A 22,784-nucleotide genomic window follows, 5' to 3' on the forward strand; every position below is an offset into this window, starting at 1 on the left:
AAATATGGTGCCATATGGTGCAAGGAAGCTCTAGACTTATTAAAAACATAAATAATAATAATAAATTAGAACCAATCTTATGTATTCTGCTCATCACATAGGTATGAATGTAGTAATAATAATCAATGAATGAAGGCAATGACTGCCTGACTGCCTCAGTGATCCCAAAGTAAAGGAGGCAAAACTAAGCATAGAGGAAACTTATTTTTTTGATTTAAACCTAGTTGGCTAAAAGAAAAACTTTTTACAATCCAATCTATAGCCTCTTATCCACGATTTGAATGTATGTACCCTAATTCTAGCATCATTTACAATCATGAAAATTTCAGTTTGATTCATTTTGCTATCTCCTCTGAGGTGCCTAGTTACCAGCCTATGGCCTTCCCATTCAGTCTTTCCTCATATTGGTATTCCCTTGCTCTAATCATGACTTTAAATGAGTTATTACTTCATGCATTATTTCCATTAAGAGATGGCTACAATTTAAACCACAATTATTTGTAAATAATTACATTTATAAAGAATGTGTTCTAGAATCTATACCATTCCCCTGATCTCATGTAAACTCTTAACAAGATTCAATGTATGGATCTGAACAGCAGCATTGTAACATTGCCCATAACAGTGTCAAAAGTTATTTTCAAATTGAATGTTTAAATATAAAAGTAGAAAGCTCAAGTAATATTTCAATTGAATTGCTTTGCATCCAAAACTTCACTATCATACAAGCTATCAAGTTAAGAGTAGAGACTTTCACAGAGATAGGATACTCTTAAGAAAAAGGGGTGCAAGAATATTTCTGATGGTACAGAGTGTTGGGTGGATCAGAAAAATGCTTGGGGGGCACACAGACTAAGGTTAACAACAGTAATAGCACAGGTGGGAGTGATTTTTGGTGTGGTGATGCTCGCACTGCTTTAATCAGAGCTTCAGCAGCCTGAAAACCAAGGTATCAGGGATTTCAAGGCCCTCTGGAAGGGGGGGGTGTCATCATGGAATAAGTAAATACATGGGCTACATTAGGGTAACAAAGAATAAGAACAGATGTATGTATACTCTTGCATGTGCACTTATGCTAGTAGTAAATAAAATGAATAAATCTGATTCTAATAGTAAATAAATTTGATGAATTTGAAGTACTGGTTACGTCATCAAATGCAGATATTGTAGGGATATTGGAAAAGTTGTGTCACTCAGACATAAGAGATGCAGAATTTGGATATGGGGAATGCAATGTATACAGAAAGGATAGACAGCACAGAGGGATATCAAGCTATTAGTTCAGAAGAATATTAAATCTAAGGCAGTGCATCCAGTGCAATATTCAGACAGTTTGGTGTGACAAACAGTGGGGGGAAAAATGAAAGCAGGAGTGTGTTATAGGTCTAAAAATTGTGATGAGTACAAAGAACAACTACACAGAGAAAGAAAGTGAGGCCACAAAATTGGAATGTCTTATAATTGGAGATTTTAACTTTCCAGATATCGATGAAAACTTGTCGATTGGTCACTCACACAGTAACAAGAGTTTTCTTGATTTATTGGATGACTTTTCTCCAGCAGTATATTAGAGGGGGAGGCAACAAGAGAAAGATCTGCTTATCAGCAATAATTCTGCAGATAACAGAACCACTAAATTGCATTATCACGGTGTACCGGATTTATGTAAAGATGTAACTATTGTCAAGGGAAAGTGAAAGAGTTTTTGCTTTTATAAAGGAATTAAAGTGGTCTCGAACAGTTTTTAAATTCTAAACAGTGGGATAATCTGATGACATTATCAACAGCAAATACTAAATGGAAGGCATTCATGGAATTAATTGTAGAAGCTACTATGTTTTCATTAAACTAAAAAATACAGTTCAAGAATTAAACCTAAATGAACAACAGATGAATTAATGAAAATCATGGCAGAAAAAAAATGCACGGATGTTAACAGAATTCTATGGGTAAATATTTGGCAAAGGTTCAAATAAAAACAGAAAAAAAAACTTCTTTATTTATGTAAACACTAGAAGGAAGGGGATGAATCATATTGATATCAGTGGTTTAACTGTTGATCATAATCAAGTCACTCAGCAAACTGTGAATAGGTATTTTGCATCAACATTCACACATGAGGAATTCTTTATGGAAGAGGATGCCAGAAATCTTAGAAGCTAGTAGGCTTTTTGTTCCAACTAAGAAATAATGGTCTAGGTTTAGGCCCAAATGGATGTCAGATGAACTAATGAGAATCATAGCAGAGAAAAAAAGGGTGGGGTGCATATAAATTATCATGTGACACAGAAGCCTCTGGCAGATATAAGCTAGTCTGTAATCAAGTCACAAAGGAGGTTAAGTAAGTGAAGGCAGATTATGAGAAATTTTTGCCAAAGAAAAACAGGAAAGACTTCTTTACTTATATAAACTTTAAAAGGAAGGGGATGAATCAGATAGGTCCACTTGATATCAATGGTTTGACTGTAGATGATCATTCTCAGATAGCTGCCAAAATAAATGAGTATTTTGCATCTACATTCACACATGAGGAGTTATTCAAGGAGGAGAAGGCCAGATGTTTATCAAACTCTAACAGTGAGTTAAATGATTTTGTTCATAGAAATTGTTGAAGTTAAACATAAGAAAGGCATCTGAAGTGGATGGAATCCATCCAGTTATATTAAAGGAGGTGGCAAAGGAAGTAAGCAAATCCTTAGCCATAATTATGAGACCATCCTTGGGCTCAGGGGAAGTCCCCATGGACGGAAGATGTGCAAATGTATCTCCAATTCACAAAGGGGGGATCGAAGGGTGATATGAGTAATTACAGACCTGCTAGTTTGACTTCTGATCCAGATAAAATAATGGAGTCACTGGTTAAAGATGCATTGCAGGATCATATATACAAAACTAGAGTAATAATTCAGACAGCATGGGTTTGTTAAGGGGAAGTACTGTCTGACCAATTTGAATGGATACTATGACGTGGTCACAAAGGAACTGGATACGAAAAATAAATTTTTATATCATATACTCGGATTTCAGGAAAGCTTTTGATACTATTGCACATGGAAGACTACTGTACAAATTGGAGCAGTATGGCATTAAGGGCAAGTTGCGACAATGGATAAAAGGATGGTTGAGTGGGAGAAGACAGAGTGGTAATCAATGGACACTGATCTTCATGGAGTAATATCATTAGTGGTGGTGGTGTCTCCTAGGGTTCAGTGTTGGGCCCATTGTTGTTTTGTTTATTTATCAATAATATTGATGAAGGTACGGTAAATCCTTGCTAATCCGGAGTAATTGGGGAGAGAGGTCATCTGGATTAGTGAAGCAAAAGATAGCCCTAAAGGACAAAAAAAAAAAAAAAAAAAAAAAAAAAACTTAGAAAACAAATAAATGGAAAATTAATGATATATGTAGTGCTGATGAAAATAAATTTTAAAAATATCACTGTAGAGTCTTTATTTAAAAACTATAAAAAGACAATACATTTACCCATCGATAGAGGGATAAATGTAATGTCTTTTGTCTTTTTGTACACTTGACATTGGCATGCGATGGCAATGCCACTTGATCATTGCTGGGTGAACACTTAAATACAGCTTCTTACAGCAACACTTCTTTTTGCTTTTTTAATGTCTGTCTATTTGATACACTGATTTTATCACTCCCCACATCGAATTTTAAAGGAAATGTCTTTATAGATTTCTTTTGTTTTTTAATATCTGACACAGCCTTTTGCCAATACTAAATTCATCAGCATTTTTTTTTTTTTTTTTTTTTTTTTTTTTTCCAGGAACACCATTTTCAAGTTGTTCTATCACTTTGAGCTTGTTAATGAAAATTAAAGTACAGTGTTTTCTTTTTATTTTGCTTTTTAATTCTTTAGAACCTATAATTAATACAAAATAGGTAAACTTACGTATATACATATATGTATATACAATAGGTACATATACATAGGTATATACGTATAAAGAAGTACGCAAATGAAGCGACATAAGCAATAACATCCATCCGACTCAGAGTCAACAACGATACTGAACAACACACAAGACAATACGATGTATGTTCCATCCCTCTCTGCACAGTCAATCAGCATGCAGTGAAAGTTACTCATCTGCCTTCCTAAATCCCATGTCTTTCAGAGTACTCAATCAACTGTGAACAGAATTTTTCATATTTCAATCCAGATCATCTGACATCCAGATTAACTGTAACCAGACTGGCAAGGGTTTGCTGTATATCAAGCTTAAGGTCAAAGTTTGCAAATGATACAAAGGCTGGCAGGGTTTGTTAATAACAGTAATGACAGTATGCTGCTGCAACAGGATCTGGAAAAGTTGGACAGACGGGCTGAGAAGTGATAACTGAAGTTTAACATTGACAAATGCAAAGTGCTGCATATGGGTAGCAGTAACCCCAGAGAAATGTACAACTGGGTGGTGTTACACTCAACGTAGTGGAGAATGAAAGAGATGGGAAGAATCCCATCAGCATTGATGCCTGCTCAGATTACAAACCTGAGGGGGACGTAAACTGAACAATTCATGTTGAGGGAAATGGACCATAATCTGCCATGCTGGTCCAGTCTGGGTTGGCAGATCAACCATATTTAGCAGTTAGGGGCTTGAACCCGGTCTAGTCAAGGAGCGTGTGCTACTGCACTCCCGCCCTTGACCACTCGGCTATGGAGGCCTGATGAAGGTATACCAGGGTTAATGTCTAAGTTTGCAAATGATACAAAGATTGGCAGGGTTGTTAATGACAGTAAATAGTATGTAACTGCAACAGGATCTGGAAAAGTTGAGCAGGTGGGCTGAGAAGTGGCAACTGAAGTTAAATATTGATAAATGTAAAGTACTGCATATGGGTTGCAGTAACCCCAGAGTAACGTATCAACTGGGTAGTACTACACTCAGGATAGTGGAGAATGAAATGGACCTGGGGGTAATTGTGCAGTCAGATATGAAGTTTTCTGAGCAGTGCAGACAGGCTGCAAGAGTAGAGAGTGTCTTGGTCATGGTATACAGGAATTTTGCTAGCAGGGTTAAGGAGGTGAATGTCCCCTTACATAAGGCAATGGTCAGGCAACACCTTGACTACTGGATGCAGGTGTGGAGGCCTCATTTAGGAAAGGTGTAGAGCTGTTACATCTTTCCTAAATGAGGAAAGATCTTTCCTAGATGTGAGTACAGAGAAGGGCAATGAGATTAGCAAGTGGAACAAAGGGTTGCTGTTACCAAGAAAGGCTTAAGTTCTGCAAATTGTAGCTTCTGGAGACTAGGCACCTGCAAGGTGATCTAACTGAGGTGTATAAGGCCTTGAATGGTTTGAGCAAGCTCAATGCTTATTGGATTCTTCCTCTTGCTCCGATTACTCACCTGAGGGGGCATAAATTCGTACTGAGGAAAGACAGTCGTAGAACAGATGTGGGGAAATTTGGTTTTATCCAACCGGTAGTTGATTGCTGAAACAAACTTCCATCTGCTGTTGCAGATAGTTCAAATAAATTCAAGGAAGAACTGGGCAAACTTTTGGAATGAATAGATGGGTGAAAGGAACGTTTTTTTCCTTTTTTTTTTTGGCTGATGTTATATAAGCTTGCTTTCTTGCATCATATGCCTCAACTAAGGCTAATGTTAAGTTGGTTGGCAGGATGGTTAATGACAGTAATCAAGGTGTGATACTGCAACAAAATGTAGACAAATTAGTCTGAGAATGCACCCAGCAGACACTTGACTGTTGATGGATGATGTTCCCTACACTAATTTGAAGCTCTGCAGGTAGTTCCGTGGCAATCTTCCAAGATTACTGCCTCAATTTTTACAACACTCTCCTGTAACAGCAATTGCTGGGTATCCTGGAATTTCTTCACCATTCACTCAGGTTCTTCCACATTTCAACTGTTTATAGTAAAGCGCAACAACAACACTGAAATCTGGGCAGTCTTTTTCATAAACAGCAAACATTTCTTTGTGGATTGTTTTGGGTGTTGTCCCTTGCAGAAAGAGAATCACTTATCTGTATTCCACTTCATTCAGCACTGCAAAGAAAAAAAAAGAAGAAAAAAGGTTTGATGAATACAAATCGTTTTAGAACCTCCATCGTATATATAAACACAGATGGCCATGAAGTGATTTCAGTAATAATTACTTCTTTTTTTACCGAGTGAAGGTAACTTATAATGGCAATCAAGGTTCATAAGCTTAGTGATCTAGAGTGGATTTATGATTACCACCCTACGGTAATCCTAAGATTTAGGTCACAATAGTTGAAATCTAATATAGCATTAGTAGGACATATGACGCAAGAAAGCAAGCTTATATAGCATCAGCGAAAAAAAAAAAAAAAAAAACATCCTTCCCATTTCACCCAACCATTTACTCCAAATATTGTCTGGTTCTGCCTCTAACTTGTTTAAGTTGCTGACCTCCACTACAACAAATAGAAGTCTGTTCCAACTGTCAACCACCCACTAGGTAAAGGCAAATCTCCACACATTTGCTGACCTCCACTACTATCAACCACCCACTAGGTAAAGGCAAATCTCCACACATTTATTCTACAATTGTCTTTCCTCAATTTGAATTTATGCCCCATCAGGTGAGTAATCTGAGCAAGAGGAAGAAGAATCGCATTAGCACTGATGTCACCTCATCAGTTCACCTCGCAGGTGCCTAATCTCCAGAAGCTGCAATTTGCAGAACTTAAGCCTTTCTTGGTAACAACACCAACCCTTTGTTCCACTCACCAATCTCGTTGCAGTTCTCTGTACTCATTCCAGCAGCTCTGCATCTTTTCTAAAATGAGGCCTCCACACCAGCATACTCAAGGTGTGGCCCGACCATTGCCTTATATACAAGGGGACAATCATTCCCTTATATCACTGACACGACACTCTACTCTTGCAGCCTGTCTGTGCTACTCAGAAAGATTCATATCTGACTACACAATTAACCCCCAGGTCCTTTTCATTCACAATATCCTGAGTGTAGTGCCACCCAGTTGATATGTTACTCTGGGGTTAGTGCTACCCATAGGCAGTACTTTACATTTGTCAATGTTAAACTTCAATTGCCACCTCTCAGCCCTAGACTAGTAGGCACAAAACCAAGCTTCTATGATTCACACATACAGATTATGTATATCATAATTTATTATATATTATTTTATTATAAGAAATAATATAAATGCATATAAAAAGAATAAATTTTCAATCTTTAATTTCTTTTTTTTTATTAATCTTAAGCTTTTATTAACTTTACAAATTGACAGAGGATATCATGCCTGACAATACTGTACGTATTGAGTTAGAAATGAAAATGCCTGCTGAATATAGCTTGCTTTTCATACATATATATATATATATATATATATATATATATATATACATATACACACAGTGGCAAACAAAAAACTGCATTATCTTAAAAAAAGTAACATTTGTAGTGAAACGTACAAGATATTGTTTGATTACAGTCATTTTGTATTGCGTCAGATAATACTTCTATTGCATCAGCCCTTTCTATAAATACGCCACTGGAAGGGTATACATGCTCATTAGTATCCTGTTTTGCAGAGGTGTAAGTACGGCTCCATATGTTCAGCTGACACCAAGAAAAAAAAAAAGTATAGCTGTTGCTCTGTCCCAGGAAGGGCTTTCTATGCATGCTATCGCTGATAAAATAGGCTGTCACCAATCCTAGGTGCTGAAATTAAAGTGTGAAACCGATGATGTGAAGAGAAGACCAGGATCAGGTCGTAAGAGAGTGACCAAGTCTTCCCAAGATCAATATTTGAAATGGCTATGCCTTCGTAATCACCATGCTAGTGTTCCTCATCTAAAACTGGTTTGTGAGATGGCCCTGATGTTGAAACAAGTGCATGAACTATCCAAAGAAGCTTTGGGAATGTGGTCTGCATGCCTATTGTTACAAGAAGCCTTTGTTGACCCAACAAATGAGGAAGAAGCAACTTGTTTGGGCTAAAATGCATGTTTCATGGACAAAAGAGCAATTGGACACCATCACGTTTTCTGATGAATTAAAATTCAACCTGCATGGCTCGGATAGGAAGCGATATGTCAGAAAACAAAAATCAGAGGCATACCATATTGACTGCATAACACCGACTGTAAGGTTCCCAGCCGGTCAGATGGTCTGGAGATGCATAACAAGAAAATGGGTTGGGCAAATTAAGTTTATTAACAGAATGGTGAATGCAGAAACCTACACTACTATCTTGGAGGAGTGCCTGAAACCCATTATTAGGGATCACCACACCGATGTGCAAAACTGCATTTTTTTAACAGGACTTGGAACTTTGCCACACACAGCCAAATTGGTAAGTTTTATGCTATTTAGATTTAATGATGAGTTTGTCTCCTTGTCTCAACAAAGCTTAAAACATACTTACACCAATGTTTCCCCTTGTTTTTCTCCCTTAAGGTACAATCATACCTCAGAAATGCTGGCATTACAGTGTTGTACTGGCTCGGCAACAGTACATATTTGAACCCTATTGAAAATTGTTGGTACATAATGTCGTCTAAAATTGCTCAGAAGCCAACAAGTAAGATTCAGCTGCAGGAGAGCATTTTAAGGGTGTGGTACCACAAAATTGGGCAGCCTTATATCCAGAAGTTGATGAACTCTATGCCAGATTGTTGCAAGGCAGTAACTGCAGCTCAAGGAGGAACAACAAAATACTTATTTTGCTGATTTACAGTACATAATACTAATTGATGTTAACTTAACAATTCAGTTTGTAATGTAAATGCAATAAAATGTACGTTTGGTTGTCAATGATTGCCATTTGCATGATTTCTCACATTTTCCATTAATTACGCATTTTACCCTTTGGGAAGATATTTATGGCAATTAGGTATATCAGGTGGAGGCTTTTTATTGGATTTCATTCACAGAGATATATATATCCCATCTACAAATGCATTTCGAACATTTCTGCAACCCACAATGCAGCGCAAAATTCACAAGTGATGCAGTTTTTTTGTCTGCCACCATGTATATATATACAGTAAACCCCCGCTATTTGCAGTATCTGTATTCGCGGTCGCTGATTTAATATAAAATGAAAGCTAAAAAAATGTGAATTTTAAAGTGCCGTGAACATTTTCCGCCATAAAAAAAACATGGGCGTGGCTAAAATTATCTTTCCAGGTCAAAACAGTGCTCAGTACGTGGGGGGAGAGGGGTGACAAAATCGCGAGCGTGGATATTTCTCGCCAATCCTTGTTCAGTATGTGTTATGCGCTTGCCATGGAAGGTTTCGTCGTTTGCTTTTAATTTATATGCTTATAATTGAATAAATTTATCAATTTATAAATTGATATGCTTACAAGTGATAAATCTACCATTTTGCAGTGTAAAACAGACTTTTTTGAGCGTGTTAATGGAAGAAAGTGACTTTATTGTGGACAAGTTCTTTCTAACCCGTACAAAAATATGGCTACGAATAACAAGGGAAATGTGAATATATGAAAGAAGGTGATGACATTAGCGAATAAAATTGAGTTATTAGACAAAATTTCTAATGGTGAAAGTGTCTCCTCAGTGGCAAAACATTATAAAATCAATGAGTCAACGGTACGATCAATCAAAAAAACGGAAGAAAAAATCCACCGTAGTGTCCGTGAAAACGCGCTAATTGCTTCAAAAATTTGCTCTATAACTCGTGATGTTAAATTAGAAAAAATGGAAAAGGCTTTAAATCTGTGGATAGAAGACCGAACTCAAAATAAAATTCCATTAAGTTCACTCATCATTCGTGAAAAGGCAAAACTCCTTTATCAACACTTTAGCGAAACTGGTGATAGCACTGGCGGGATAAGTGTTTTTTGCTAGCAAAGGCACTGGTTTGAAATTTCTAATAAATATTACATTTAATATTAAATTGTTTCTTATTTTCATTTCGATGCCATACGCTTGCATTTCACTATGTACTGTCTATGTACATAGTCATATTATGAAGGTAGATATAATACATACGTAGACAAAATTTTAGACTAGTTTTTCTTATATATTTCATACTTTGGAATGGAACCCCTTTATTACTATGTGAGCCATAACTCAGTATTCGCGTTTTCGGTATTCGCAACATTTCTCAGGAACGTAACCCCTGCTATTTGCGGGGGTTTACTGTATATAGCTAACTGACCACCTATGGCAAACTACAAGGGGTGATCATTTAATTCGCAGACCGGTGCAAGATTTTGTGTTTACAGCACGAACTTTCCGTAACTGCTGCTAGAGGCACTCTCCCTGATCACTGAGCAGACTGTGTATGCATGCCAGTACTTGTCTAGCTAGTTTTGTGTGAGCAGAGTTCTTTTTTTTTTTTTAGCCATGTGTCAGTGATGTTCATTTTAAAGCAGGTATCATGCTGGACATACAGATTGAACAGAGATATGTGATTCATTATTGTGTCAGATGGGCTTAAATGCATTGGAAACAGTTAAAGAGATGAATGAAACATATGGTATTGAATGTCTTGTTAGGATGGAAATATTTAAATGGCACAAGTGATTCAGGCCATGAGTCTTGCAGATGACCCAAGCCCTAGTCAGCCTTCCTCCTCAACAACTCCTGGGCAAATAGCCAAAGCCCAAGAAATCTTGGACAAAGACAGCCGAATTACACTTTGTGAATTAGCTGTTAGAATGACCATTTCATAGGTAGTGCTCACAATATTGTGAAAGATCACCAGAAAATGCCACAAATCTGTGCCTGCTGGATTCCATACAATTTTACTCTAGAACAAAAACAGCAAAGAGTAAACTTGTACAAAGAAATGCTTGATCATTTTGAAACTTCTTTCAAACTTTCTTCTTTCAAGGTCAAATTTCTTAAATCGAATAGTGACTTATGATGAAACTTCAATTTTTCATTATGATCCAGAGACAAAACAACAGTCGAGTGAGTGGGAGCATTCTGATTCACCATGGCCTAAGAAACTTTGGAGTTTCACGTTTGGCTGACAAACAAATGGTTCTTCTGTTTTTTGACATAAAAAGACATTCTTGTTACATATTTTGTGCCCTGTGGAACAACTATGAATAAGGAAGCATACTCTGAGGCTCTCAGACTCAAACTTCGCTGTGCCATTCATGATAAACGTCAAGAACTTTCCAGTGTGAAGTGGTTTCTCCATCAAGACAATGCCAGGCCCCGTACGGCTAATATTTTGAAGCGAGTGATCATTGTCATAGGTACCAATGTTCCAACACCCCCCCCTATTCACTATGCTTATCCCCATCTGAAGAATGCTCTGACAGGCAAGCATTTTGCATCCAACAACGATGCTCGCAGAGCTGCAATGGAAGCACTTCCTAGTCTTTCGAAAAATGGCTTGCAAGTAACATTTAATGCATGGATACAACCATGGAAAAAATTTTTAAAATTCAAGAAGAGTATTTCGAGGAGAAATCTACAGAAGATTCAGATGATGACAATTAAGATAAGATCTTGCACTAGTCTGTCAATTAAATGATCACTTCTTATTTCAAGTGTTTATTAAAGTTTTATTTCTTAAAAATAAGAAATTCACAGAATTTTTCATGTTGATTTCAATATAGCTTTATTTTTTTTTAATGAAAGAAAAAAGTGGAGAAAAATTATGTTACAAATTATGGCATGATGGCAAGATACAAAATGGGATCAAATCATATCAAAAAAGACTGAATTGTAAGCCTGGAGAGCTGACAGCCATGCCAGTGTTATCTTAAAAACAGACAAATGACACCAAGCCATATTAACAGCCTTTTGTTTTTCTTAGTGTAGATTTGAACTTTAAATATCAACGGGTGCTAACTAAATGTGTGCTGGTGCTCAAAGACAATGAGCCTGCACATAATTCACATGCTATCACATAGACAGCAAGCCAAAGTAGTTTAGATGCACCTGCTATATTCCACTGCCTGAACACTTGAGATGTCTTTCCATCCCGTGCCCATTTTTGATAGGCATTTTTGCCCTAGTGATTTCTTCAACAAACAACATGGTTTTAATGGTAACTAGAAATGTTCTACATGCCTACTTACCAATGAAACTATCTGTACTAGAAATGTCGTCTTGGCTAGCAACCACATAGAAAAAAACTAATAAATGTGTCTAGGTTCAACTTTCTGTCACAAAGGAAAGTCTAGATGAATTTACTGAATCAACCCCTTAATTTTATATAGCATATCTGAGAATGTTATTTGAACAAATTTTTAAAAAATTAAGACTTAAATATAATTACCTCTTTTCCAGTCAATGTCTTCTCGGCAAACATAGAAAGAAAAAAAAAATTTACTCAAACAAACAAAATTTTTCTGTTTGAACACAAATTATTTAAGTACAGTAATGACAAAATTAAATGCATATGTGCCTGCCCGCACACGCAAACAGATTCAGAATTCTCCTACGAAACTTGGAGTGTGTGCTCAGGAATCAATAAAAAATTCATTATTAGGAACCTATCAAATGTTTAGGTGTCAAACAATGTTAACTACAAAATCATTTTGTAGTTAATCATTTTGTAGTTAATCACTACAAAATCATTTTGTAGTTAACCAAGAAAAGGTCATTTGACTTTTTTTTTTTGGTTTACTGGAAATGTACTTATAGCCTAAGATAACTTGTGAAGTACTCAGTGGCATAGGAACGCCTTGGCATTGGAGCAGGTGCCAAGGGCACCGGCATCAGAAGGGCACTACTGACAGGCCACATCAGTTCCGTGCCAAGCTATTTCTACACCCGCAGCTAGCTGATGAAATCACCCTAGATGATATCAAATCAGGATGAGAGCAGAGTAAAAATTAATTTTTGCCAAATGGCATGTTTAAAGAGGGCGATTCAAGCCTGCACACATCCTTAAATCTAATACATTCTGCACAGCAACATAGATCTATTTGCCATCCAAAACATAACTTTGAAGGGACCAATCAGGTGACCGCTTCATCAGTGCATGCTCGAATGCATAGCAGTTTGCAATTCACGCATTGTGTATATTCTACGATACTAATTTGAATCAAAAGGGACTATGAAGTCCAATAAGCCCTATTATTATAATAATCGTAAATTATAAGAGGAAACCTCATACCTTTTTAGTAGGACTGTGATTCTCTCAACACTCAATCGCAAATTATTATAATATGAACCTACCCCACGTGCATAGTCATAAACAAATCAAATTAAAATAGCTATTAATTAAAATCATCATGCTTTCGATTCTCATATCACACCAAGCAAATCAGAAAGAGTTACGGAAAGACGGCAGCCACCAACCAACATCGCATGCCACCATGAGAATTGAAAAACAATTGTAGCAAAAATCTAAAAATCACGAAACAAATAAATATCCATTAATTCACACAATTTAAACTTTAAAACCGTTTTATAACTTCTTTTAAGAGACCAACTTATTCAGTTTGTTACTGTGTTCATAAGAAGTACGAAAGTGATTTGCAAATTATAACCCCCCCGTTTTATATAAAATCAACGAAACCTAACACGAGATTATTTATACAGACCAATGTATGATTTACTATTCATATATTGAGCTTGTGTTTCATGCAATCACTGATGGACATGTGTTCCTTTTTAATGAATCGAAACTTCTTAATAAACAGCAGGAATATTTTAAATTATTAATTGCTGAAACATTAGAGATGAGATTAAATGTTGACTATTAATATATGCAGACCTTAAAATATTTCAGACTCGTGGACGCTTGCGCGCATGTATGAATAGTAATTCATACATTGGTCTATATAAAGAGTGCCGTGTCAGGTTTTGTTAATTTTATGTAAAACAGATGGGGAGGAATATCATTCGCGAATCTCTTTTGTACTTCTTGTGAATACAGTAACAAACCGAATAAATTAGTCTTAAAAGAAATTATAAAACAGTTTTAAAGTTTAAATTGTGTGTGAATTAATGGATATTTATTTGTTTCGTGATTTTTAGATTTTTGCTACAACTGTTTTTCAATTCTCATGGTGGCATGCAATGTTAGTTGGTGGCCACCGTCTTTCCGTAACTATTTCTGATTCGCTTGGCGTGATATGAGAATTGAAGGCATAATGATTTTAATTAATAACTATTTTAATTTGATTTGTTTATGACTATGCATGTGGGGTAGGTTCATATTATAATCATTTGCTATTGAGCGTTGAGAGAATCAGTCCTACTAAAAAGGTATAAGGTAAAAAGGTAAATCTTATAATTTAAGATTCTACGATACTGAATAAGTTAGAAGCTAAAAATAATGTGCGCATAGTGTTTTTTGCGCTTGCTATATAAAACAGGTAATCGTGAATATCACGATTTATAATTTAAATAAAACAACAAAAGCCCAATTAATTTTAAACATGTCACCAGAGAAAAAAGCGGACATCAGTGCCATGTAGAAAGACTGCATAGAGGAAATATAAAAAAAAAAAAAAAAAGAAATGGTTATTTTATTTCAAAAACAATGCAATACATTGTTTTTGCGCTTCTTATTTGTATTTGAGCCTATTGTCCAAATACGCCTTAATCTGCCTATTGGCTATGGATACATAGAATGTAGTTGACCAACTCGACTTTGAGTTGGTCAACTACAACCGTAAAACCTATCCAACTACCTGGGATAGGTAGTTGGATAGGTTTTACGGCTCTTAAATCATGCTTAGCAACAGCACTATTGCCTAAATTGCTTGAAGGCAAGAGGTGCAAACAGTGCATACCCAGTCTCTCATAATCCATGTGTTATATGGAAAATTTTCTTCATTCTACGGAAACTGTTTTAAATGTAATTACAAAGGGAATTCAAAAAAATTCTCTGAATAGAAAATTCAGAGAATTCTCTTTCACTATAAAGAAGGTCGTTAAACAGAGGTCCAGCTGTACATATTATTTATTATGATTTACCAATTAATGGAAAAAGGCACATAGCCACGAATTGGCAAGTTCACAAAAAACCTCTGAAAGTACTAGAGAAAGTATGCCTCTGAAAGTACTAGAAAGATACAGCTGTGTGACATGACAAGCACTGTTATTTGTATAGTGTAAAACTAAAGTTGTCTCAAAACAAAAATGCAATTTTGTAATTAACATTGTTTGACACTAAACCCTCGCTATACCCCAAAGTTGTTTTCATCTCAACATACAGCTTACTGAAATTTTGCTAGTTTATCATAACCAATTAATACCTTGTTTTTTTTTAACCTGTTCATTAGCACATATAATAAACATGAACATAAAAAAACCCGGTCCCAAAAATGGAGAGTCTAACCAGTCAAATACCATAAGCTAACACCAAAGAAAAGCCTACCTTAGCCAATTTTACACCTATTTTATGATGTCATAAATACTGCAACACTGAAAATATACTGAAAATAGAATTTCATGTTGTATAAATTTGGAGCTAAACATTTTTATATATTTCCAACCCCTTCCCCCATTCATTTTAATCCTTGTAAAAGTGACATCACTCTGTTATCAGTGCCTTTCTCTTTGACCTTGAGACATGCAGTTTTTAAACTGGAAGAAAATGTTTCTGGTTCTGCATAAACATTGCAATCTGAAACATCTCTTTATCACAAAAATAAAAGTGGGAGAACCAGTCAAAAGTAGTTAAGCAAAATATTGTAAATGTATATTTGGAATATCACAGTTTAGTGATAACATTAACCTTCATTATGTTTTAGTGCTGCATTTAATACTACCTGCACCTTTTTTATTTTTTAGTTTGTACTGATCAGAAAATTGACATGTGATACATTAACATTTATTTTTTAAATACAGGGTCATCGAAAAAGGTATCTGTGATTTCATGATAAAATAACAATGCAAATATTTACATCAATCAATTGATTTATTTGTTAATATCTACAGGATTATCTCAAGTTTTACTTCATACCTTAGTATGTTTCAATATGAACACTGTTCGTTAGTCAGCAAATATCCAAGCGGTAATCGATCTCCATCCACAGGCACTCAATCATTTCCGGCGTAATAGTTGATATTGCAGCTGTGATCCTCTCTCTTATATGGTGCAGATCGAGAATCTTTTCTGCATAGACAATGTTCTTTAGGTAGACCCACAAAAAGTCTAATGGTGTCGGGTCAGGACTTCTTGCTGGCCAAGGCTGACACTGACTGAGGCAGTGCACGTAGGAGTCATTCTGCACACACACACTCATGGCACAGCCAAAGTCATTGTTGAGGTGTCAAATAAAACTTAGTGAGTTACCACACTGTTTGCTGCTATGATCACAGCAATCGATCAAATATTTCTGAAGATAATCAAAAGGGAAATCACTGACACCTTTTTGATGACCCTGTATATATTAATAAATATTTTTAAATTTATATTTTTGTTATATTGGCAAAAGAAAATCGATACAGATAGGAGCAGGGAACATTAATGCAATTATGCCTTTTGTTATGCAAGGAGACTGAACCTTTCTTAGTCGTGTCAATTTAGATTGAAACAGAGTACAGTTAGTATTGCCAGAGGAAGTAACACTGTTGCTATGCTAATGATTAGCTGACCTACTTTCCTTCTCAAAAACTGCTATTTTAAAATATGGCATCAATTCACTATAGAACATGCATTCACACATTTTCTGTACAGATTCTTTAACCATAACTTTATGTGAACAAACTTATGGCTAAAGAATTAATGAGAAGAGGATAGTGCCATTGTTTTCTAACACACACAATCCTGATCACTCAATCAAAGGTTAAGAAAATGTTTTTTCAGTTGCAGCTAATGAAGTGTTAACCAGCAATCAAAGAACTGGTACACAATTTGGGATGCTCCACTCTTTTCTCTTGTGTACACTGTTGTCAAAGCAACTTATGTTTGAATTTTTGTTACATAAACAAATTCTCCTGTTGCTATCTCCTCTTTATTTAATCTGCTTTCCCTCCTGTTGAATATGCTCCATAGTATGCATCTGAAGATGCTGCACAGAAACAGCCAAAGGTTTAGTTAAATTAAAATGTTCCCTGGGGATGGATTGACCATATGAACAATCAAAAAGTAAATATAGGCAGTTCAACGCTTTACAAGTTCTTTTTTTTTTCAAGTATCAAAAAAATCAAAAATGTGACCATTAATTACAATAAATAATGCTAAACATTCATAAATGGGGAATTTCAATGTATACAATACCATACAATAAAGTAACAAAGCTACTATATTGTATAGTCAAATAACTGTGCATACATTTGTTTGTTCAGGAAGACGAGATCATCTCACTGACTCACAAAAACAAAGCAGTTCTTTGTTTTATTTTATCTAGTTAATTTTTTTTATCTAGTTATTTAAATCAGATTCGCTGAAGTTAAAAAGGTGGTTGTGTTGCTCTTCCTTTTTGCTGTCTTATTTTAAATTTATCCCCTTTATTAATACTGTACAGTATGCCAAAACAAAGTAATACTGCAGAGAGAGATGTTAATAAAAAGAAACAGCAAAGAGGAAAAACATTGCAAACAAAATATGAGATCGTAAGCAAACATGCAGCTGGAATGACTGTTAAAGGACAATCAACAAGTGTGCAACGAGTGTTAAAAACGGGCTACATTTTCAACAATGAAATTTGACCTTTATTTAACATTACTGTGGTCAAATTTCATTGTTGAAAATGTAGCCCGTTTTTAGCATAACGTCTATGGGAAATGAATTTCTGCTTTACGAGCATGCGCTAGGAACGAATTAACTCGTAAACTCGAGACCTACCAGTATAGTTATCCCCTTATTAATTATTACTAAAATTTTAATTTTACAGAAAACTTAATAAAATTCTATAGTTTGACATTCTCTAAAAAGTAGCCATTCAGTATAAAAAATATTTATTACTCTCCTCCCATATACTTTTTTTCTTTAATCTGTTTTCTCTCTCTATGTGAATGTATATCTTCAAAAGTCTTATATAACAATACACACAAAGTGTGCACAGACTATTAAAATTAACAATCTCTCCGGGTAACTCAGAAACATTGAATGGGAGTCATGTTATTTGCAGAAGGTGGACGGACATGGTGAAGACAATAGGCACATATGAAAATACAGTGGATTCCGGTTATTTGGGCCACCGGTTAATCAGGGCAGCCGTTTATTTGGGGCAAATCTTAAAAAACAGAAACCAATCGAGAAAATAGCCAGGGTTTACTTCGCTTAATTGGGACAGCATGGCATTTAATCGGGGCAGGAGACCGCAGCACTGGAGATTACCGTACAATTGTCTCCAACGGTACCACGTGGTTCAGTCGAAATTCTGGAGGTCACAACCATAAAACAATTAGCAGTAACCTGTTTATTTGGCCTTTCTGTTAGAGAAATCTATCATAAACAGACAGTAAACTCGATCTTACTGAATTTGCGATAATACCGACAGCTGGAATTCTGTGGGTTATTATGGTAAAATGTGTTTACACTTCCATGAAACCTTCAATCATATAAAAAAAAAAATCGATTTTCAGATATCTTCATTCCTATTTTTAAAGCTTTGTAACTCGTTACTCGGTTCTCACTTGCGCATATTGTGTTACTTGCAATTTGTGTGTGCCGTATTCTTTGTTATTGATTGCCTATCTTTTCACTGTTTTAAATTTTAACCCCCCACCCACAAATATCAGTGAACAGAAATGTCAACTAGTTCGTATGTACATATTGCAGTACGTATTAATTATTCCGATTATCATGTATATTCATCCGATTTTCACGTATCATTTAATTTTTTAATTGGTAAGGTAAATAAAGGATATATCTTTGCTTTTATAGCCTGTGGATAATATTCCTCCTATTTTCACTAATTAGAATCGCTGTTTAATAGAATTAAAATTCAATTCACAAACGTGATCACAACGACCTGCGCTTACTGCATATCATATAGTAAACGGTACTTTACCATGGTGAGTTCGTCGTAACATGATTTGATTGTATAGTGAACTAATTGTAAAGGTGGGGGGTACATTGTATTTTTAACTATTTACGTGAAACTTCGGATAATTGGGGCAGCCGCTTAAGCGGGCCAAAATGCACTAGTCCCGATGTGTCCCAAATAACAGAAATGAACTGTGTATATATATATATATATATATATATATTATTAGAACCTATAGTACTTACTACCATGCTTGGGTTGGAAGTTGAGAAAATGAAAGGAGATATTTGTTGACATTAGACTTGAACTTCTGTAGACTGTAATTTTCAGGAAATACATACAAGGGAAGGTTGTTCCAGAAAACAGCAGTTGAATGAATAAACGAGGGAGATGAAAAGTTGGTTCTGTAAGTTTGAAGTTGGACAGTAAATGGATGTTGGCGGCACGTGTTCAGACTGTTTTGAAAGAGAGAGAGAGGGAAATAAAGAAGCCAATTCAGATGAACAGTGCCCATGGAAGTATCTGTAGAAAAGGCATATAGCAGAAACAGTGTGTCTACGAGACAATGAGTGGAGCAGTCATTAATTAATCTAACTGCCCTCTTCTGAATGGAATCTAGAAGCGAGAGAGAGATTTTGGGAGCACCGCCCCAGATGTGGGAACAATATTCCATGATAGAGCGGATCTGCAATTTGTACAGAATGAACAGCTGTTGGAAGAAAAGTAATGCTAAGAGCGAAAGAGAAAAACAAGTTTTTTAGATGCAGATGAAGCAATATTTGTAATGTGCTTATGCCAAGGTTATGCCAAGAGAGATTGGAAGTCAAGGTAAACCCCAAAAGAGATATATCAACTTACCTAGAAATCGGAGTGTCACCAAAGATAAGTATAGGAGCAGAATATTCCTTTTTTTGAGATATAAGACAGGGCTGGGTTTTGGAAGGATCGAAATCAACTAAGTTGTCTTCGTCCCACTGGAGAATTACCTGGAGATCGGCATTTAAGGAAAAGGTAGCGGATATTCGAGAAGTTGAAGCTGATTGAGCAGGGCAATGTTTCTCAAACTGGAAAGTGGAATGCAATGTGCAATCATCAGCAAAACTATGGATAGGATTTCCGGTCAATCGAACAAGATCATTAATACAGTAATACCCCGAAGTTACGCAATAGGTGGGTCCGAAGAAAATCGCTTAAGTCGAATTCGCGTAAGTTGGGGTACAACTTTGCATATAAATACATATAAATTTTGTTTAATTGGGACCAAGGACTAACAAAAACACTAGTTTAGAAGAAAAATATTTAATAAAATTGCAGTTCTTTATACATATTAAAACAAAATATGTATTAAAAAAATAAATGAGTTACGTAAAAAAGTTATTTCGATGTCGATGGCTTCATAAAATCTAACAAATTCGTCTGACGACACAGCACCTTTTTTTCATGCAGAATTTCTTCGTAGCAAGCTAATAATTTTTTTATTCCTTGCTTTGTAGCTATAACGCGTTCTTCGTTGGAGTCTATGTTTTCTAAAATTTTTAAGCCCTTTTCAATTGAGCTGAGACCTTCTGTCAAGCTTGCAATTTTCATGTGCTTTTCTGGTGGAACTGGGTCTGAGTGTCGGATACTTCAGTGACATTTTGGTCATGCATCTCTATGAGCTCATTTATTGTAAGCTCCTGACTATGTGAATCCAACAGCTCGTTGACATCATCACCATTGACTTCCAATTTAATTGCCTGGCAAGATCAACAACTTCTTCTATCACATGAGCGACATGATCAGTTTCTGGCATTGTTTTCGTCTCGTTTTTTAAAAAAAAATGGACAAAGTTTCTTCCAGACACCATTCAATGTTTTTTGTGAATTTCATCCCAAGATTCTTCAATGATTCTTACGACATCTAGAACATTGAATTGTTTCCAAGTCTTTAACAGATACCTCAGTATTTTGTCTCATAGCTTCATTCAGACGTGTAAACGAACGCCTCATGTAGTAGGCCTTGAATGTTTTGATGACTCCCTGGTCCATCGGTTGAAGCAAACTGGTTGTGTTTGGAGGCAAAAACACAACTTTCACACGTGGGTCAAAATTAATTAGGGTGGAAGGAGGGTGACCGGGTGCATCGTCAATAAGAAGCATCACTTTAAATGGAATCCGTTTAGACTTGCAATAACGTTCGACTTCGGATATGAAGTGATGACCAAACCAGTCCTCAAAAACAGAAACTGTCACCCAAGCTTTATGATTTGACTTCCAAATCACTGGTAAGCTAATTTTAGATATATTTTTTTAAAACTCTTAGGTTTTCGGAGTGATATATTAAGAGAGGTTTTAACTTGCAGTCACCAGCTGCATTCCGGCCAACCATCAGTGTCAATCGGTCTTTGGAAACCTTAAAGCCTGGAAAGTTTTTTTCTTCGTGAAAACAATGTAATTTCCAACATAAGTTGAGCAAGAATTTGAACGTACACATAAATATGACAGTTGGAATGCAAATTCTTGTGTGCAGCTCATGCGGCAACAAAGTTGAATTTTGTTCATCTTTCGCTCTCACTCTCCGCCGTCGCACCGTATATCGATAGCATATGAAAAACGACCTTGAAGATAGTGGGCGGGAGTGTTGCCAAACGAAAAAATCAAGAACCGCGTAACTCAGAGTTCGCATAAGTTGGGGTGTTACTGTATACAAGAGGAAAAGAACTGAACTTTAGCACTAGCATTAGTGAAGAAGATAGAAGACAGAGAGCCATCTACCATCACCCTCAGTGAGCAGTCAGAGAGAAAACTGGATAACCAATTACAAAAAACAGTTGGCAAGCCATAAGATGGAAGCTTGTTTAGAAGACCTTTATAGCAAACATGATCGAAAGCCTTTGAGATGTCAAGAGCAACTGCTTGTGTTTTTCCAAACTTTTCCATTGAATATGTCCATAAATTGGTAACATATTTTAAGCCAGAATATCACCAGTGGATCGACACTGAAGGAATCCATACTGGCAATCGTTGATCAGATGGAAGGTTTCTAGATAGTTTAAGAGTTGGCGGTTAATTGATTTCCCAATTACTTTAGAAAGAGTAGAAGTAATTGCAATGGGACAATAATTGGATGGGATAGATTTGTCACCCTTTTTAGGAACTGGCTGGATGGTATGAGCAAATTTCCGAGCAGAAGGAAAAACACCTTTGGAATAAGCAAGTGAAAAAAGGCAGCAAAGGACACAAATAAGTTCACCTGGAGCTTTCTTAGCATCACGATTCGTTAAAATCCTTCTGACATCCTTTTGATGGAAGACCACAGGCAGCATTCAATGGAGCTTGTTGGGAATAGTGGGAGATGTTTTACCAACGTCATTAATACATGAGTTAGAGGAAAAATGGGATGCTAGCAGGTCAGCTTTATCCTTGGCTGAAGTGACTACAGAACCATCTGGTTTTGACAGAGGTGGGAGCAGAGATGGGCAAAGCTTGAAGTCAATAGCTTTGGCAAGAGACCAGACTGCTCAGCTATCATTAGGGCAAGAAGCAAGTTTTCTACTCTTATTTAGCCTGTTCAAAATCTAGTTTGGATTGATTAATAACTGCTTTACAATTGTTCCGAGCTTTGGTGTAGGCAGAAAATGAAACTGAACAATTGGTAAAAAGCCAATTACGATATGCAACATTCTTCCCTTGAACAGAGGTAGCACATTTATTGGAAAAAGAAAGATTTAGATAAAGGACAAGATTTTAAAGTGGAGTGTGGAATAAAGGATTCCATTCATACAAGAATAATTAACTGGCACAATCTGAGCAAATTTCAACATCAGAAGTTTTGAAACAGTAATCCCACAAAGGAAAAGAAATCTTGCAGGTCATCCCATTTTGCATCCTTGTAATGCCAAACAACATGAGGTTGGGAATAGCCATGAGATAAAGGC

The 22,784-nt window shown here is 36.1% G+C and overlaps 1 protein-coding gene across 2 annotated transcripts in view; it reads right to left on the minus strand.

The window, feature by feature from the left end:
• The window catches only part of Nedd8 (Nedd8 ubiquitin like modifier), a 122,465-nt gene that overhangs the window by 56,840 nt on the left and 42,841 nt on the right, over positions 1-22,784 (minus strand). For both annotated transcript variants that reach the window (XM_090389427.1, XM_090389426.1), the window contains exon 2: positions 12,250-12,267. In XM_090389427.1, the coding sequence (XP_090245553.1) occupies positions 12,250-12,267 (18 nt within the window). The remainder of the gene's footprint in view (positions 1-12,249; positions 12,268-22,784) is intronic.

The sequence above is a fragment of the Mastigoproctus giganteus genome, unplaced genomic scaffold (genome assembly GCF_048544385.1).
Source record: "Mastigoproctus giganteus isolate SK-2022 unplaced genomic scaffold, ASM4854438v1 scaffold_16, whole genome shotgun sequence".
NCBI lineage: Eukaryota > Metazoa > Arthropoda > Arachnida > Uropygi > Thelyphonidae > Mastigoproctus > Mastigoproctus giganteus.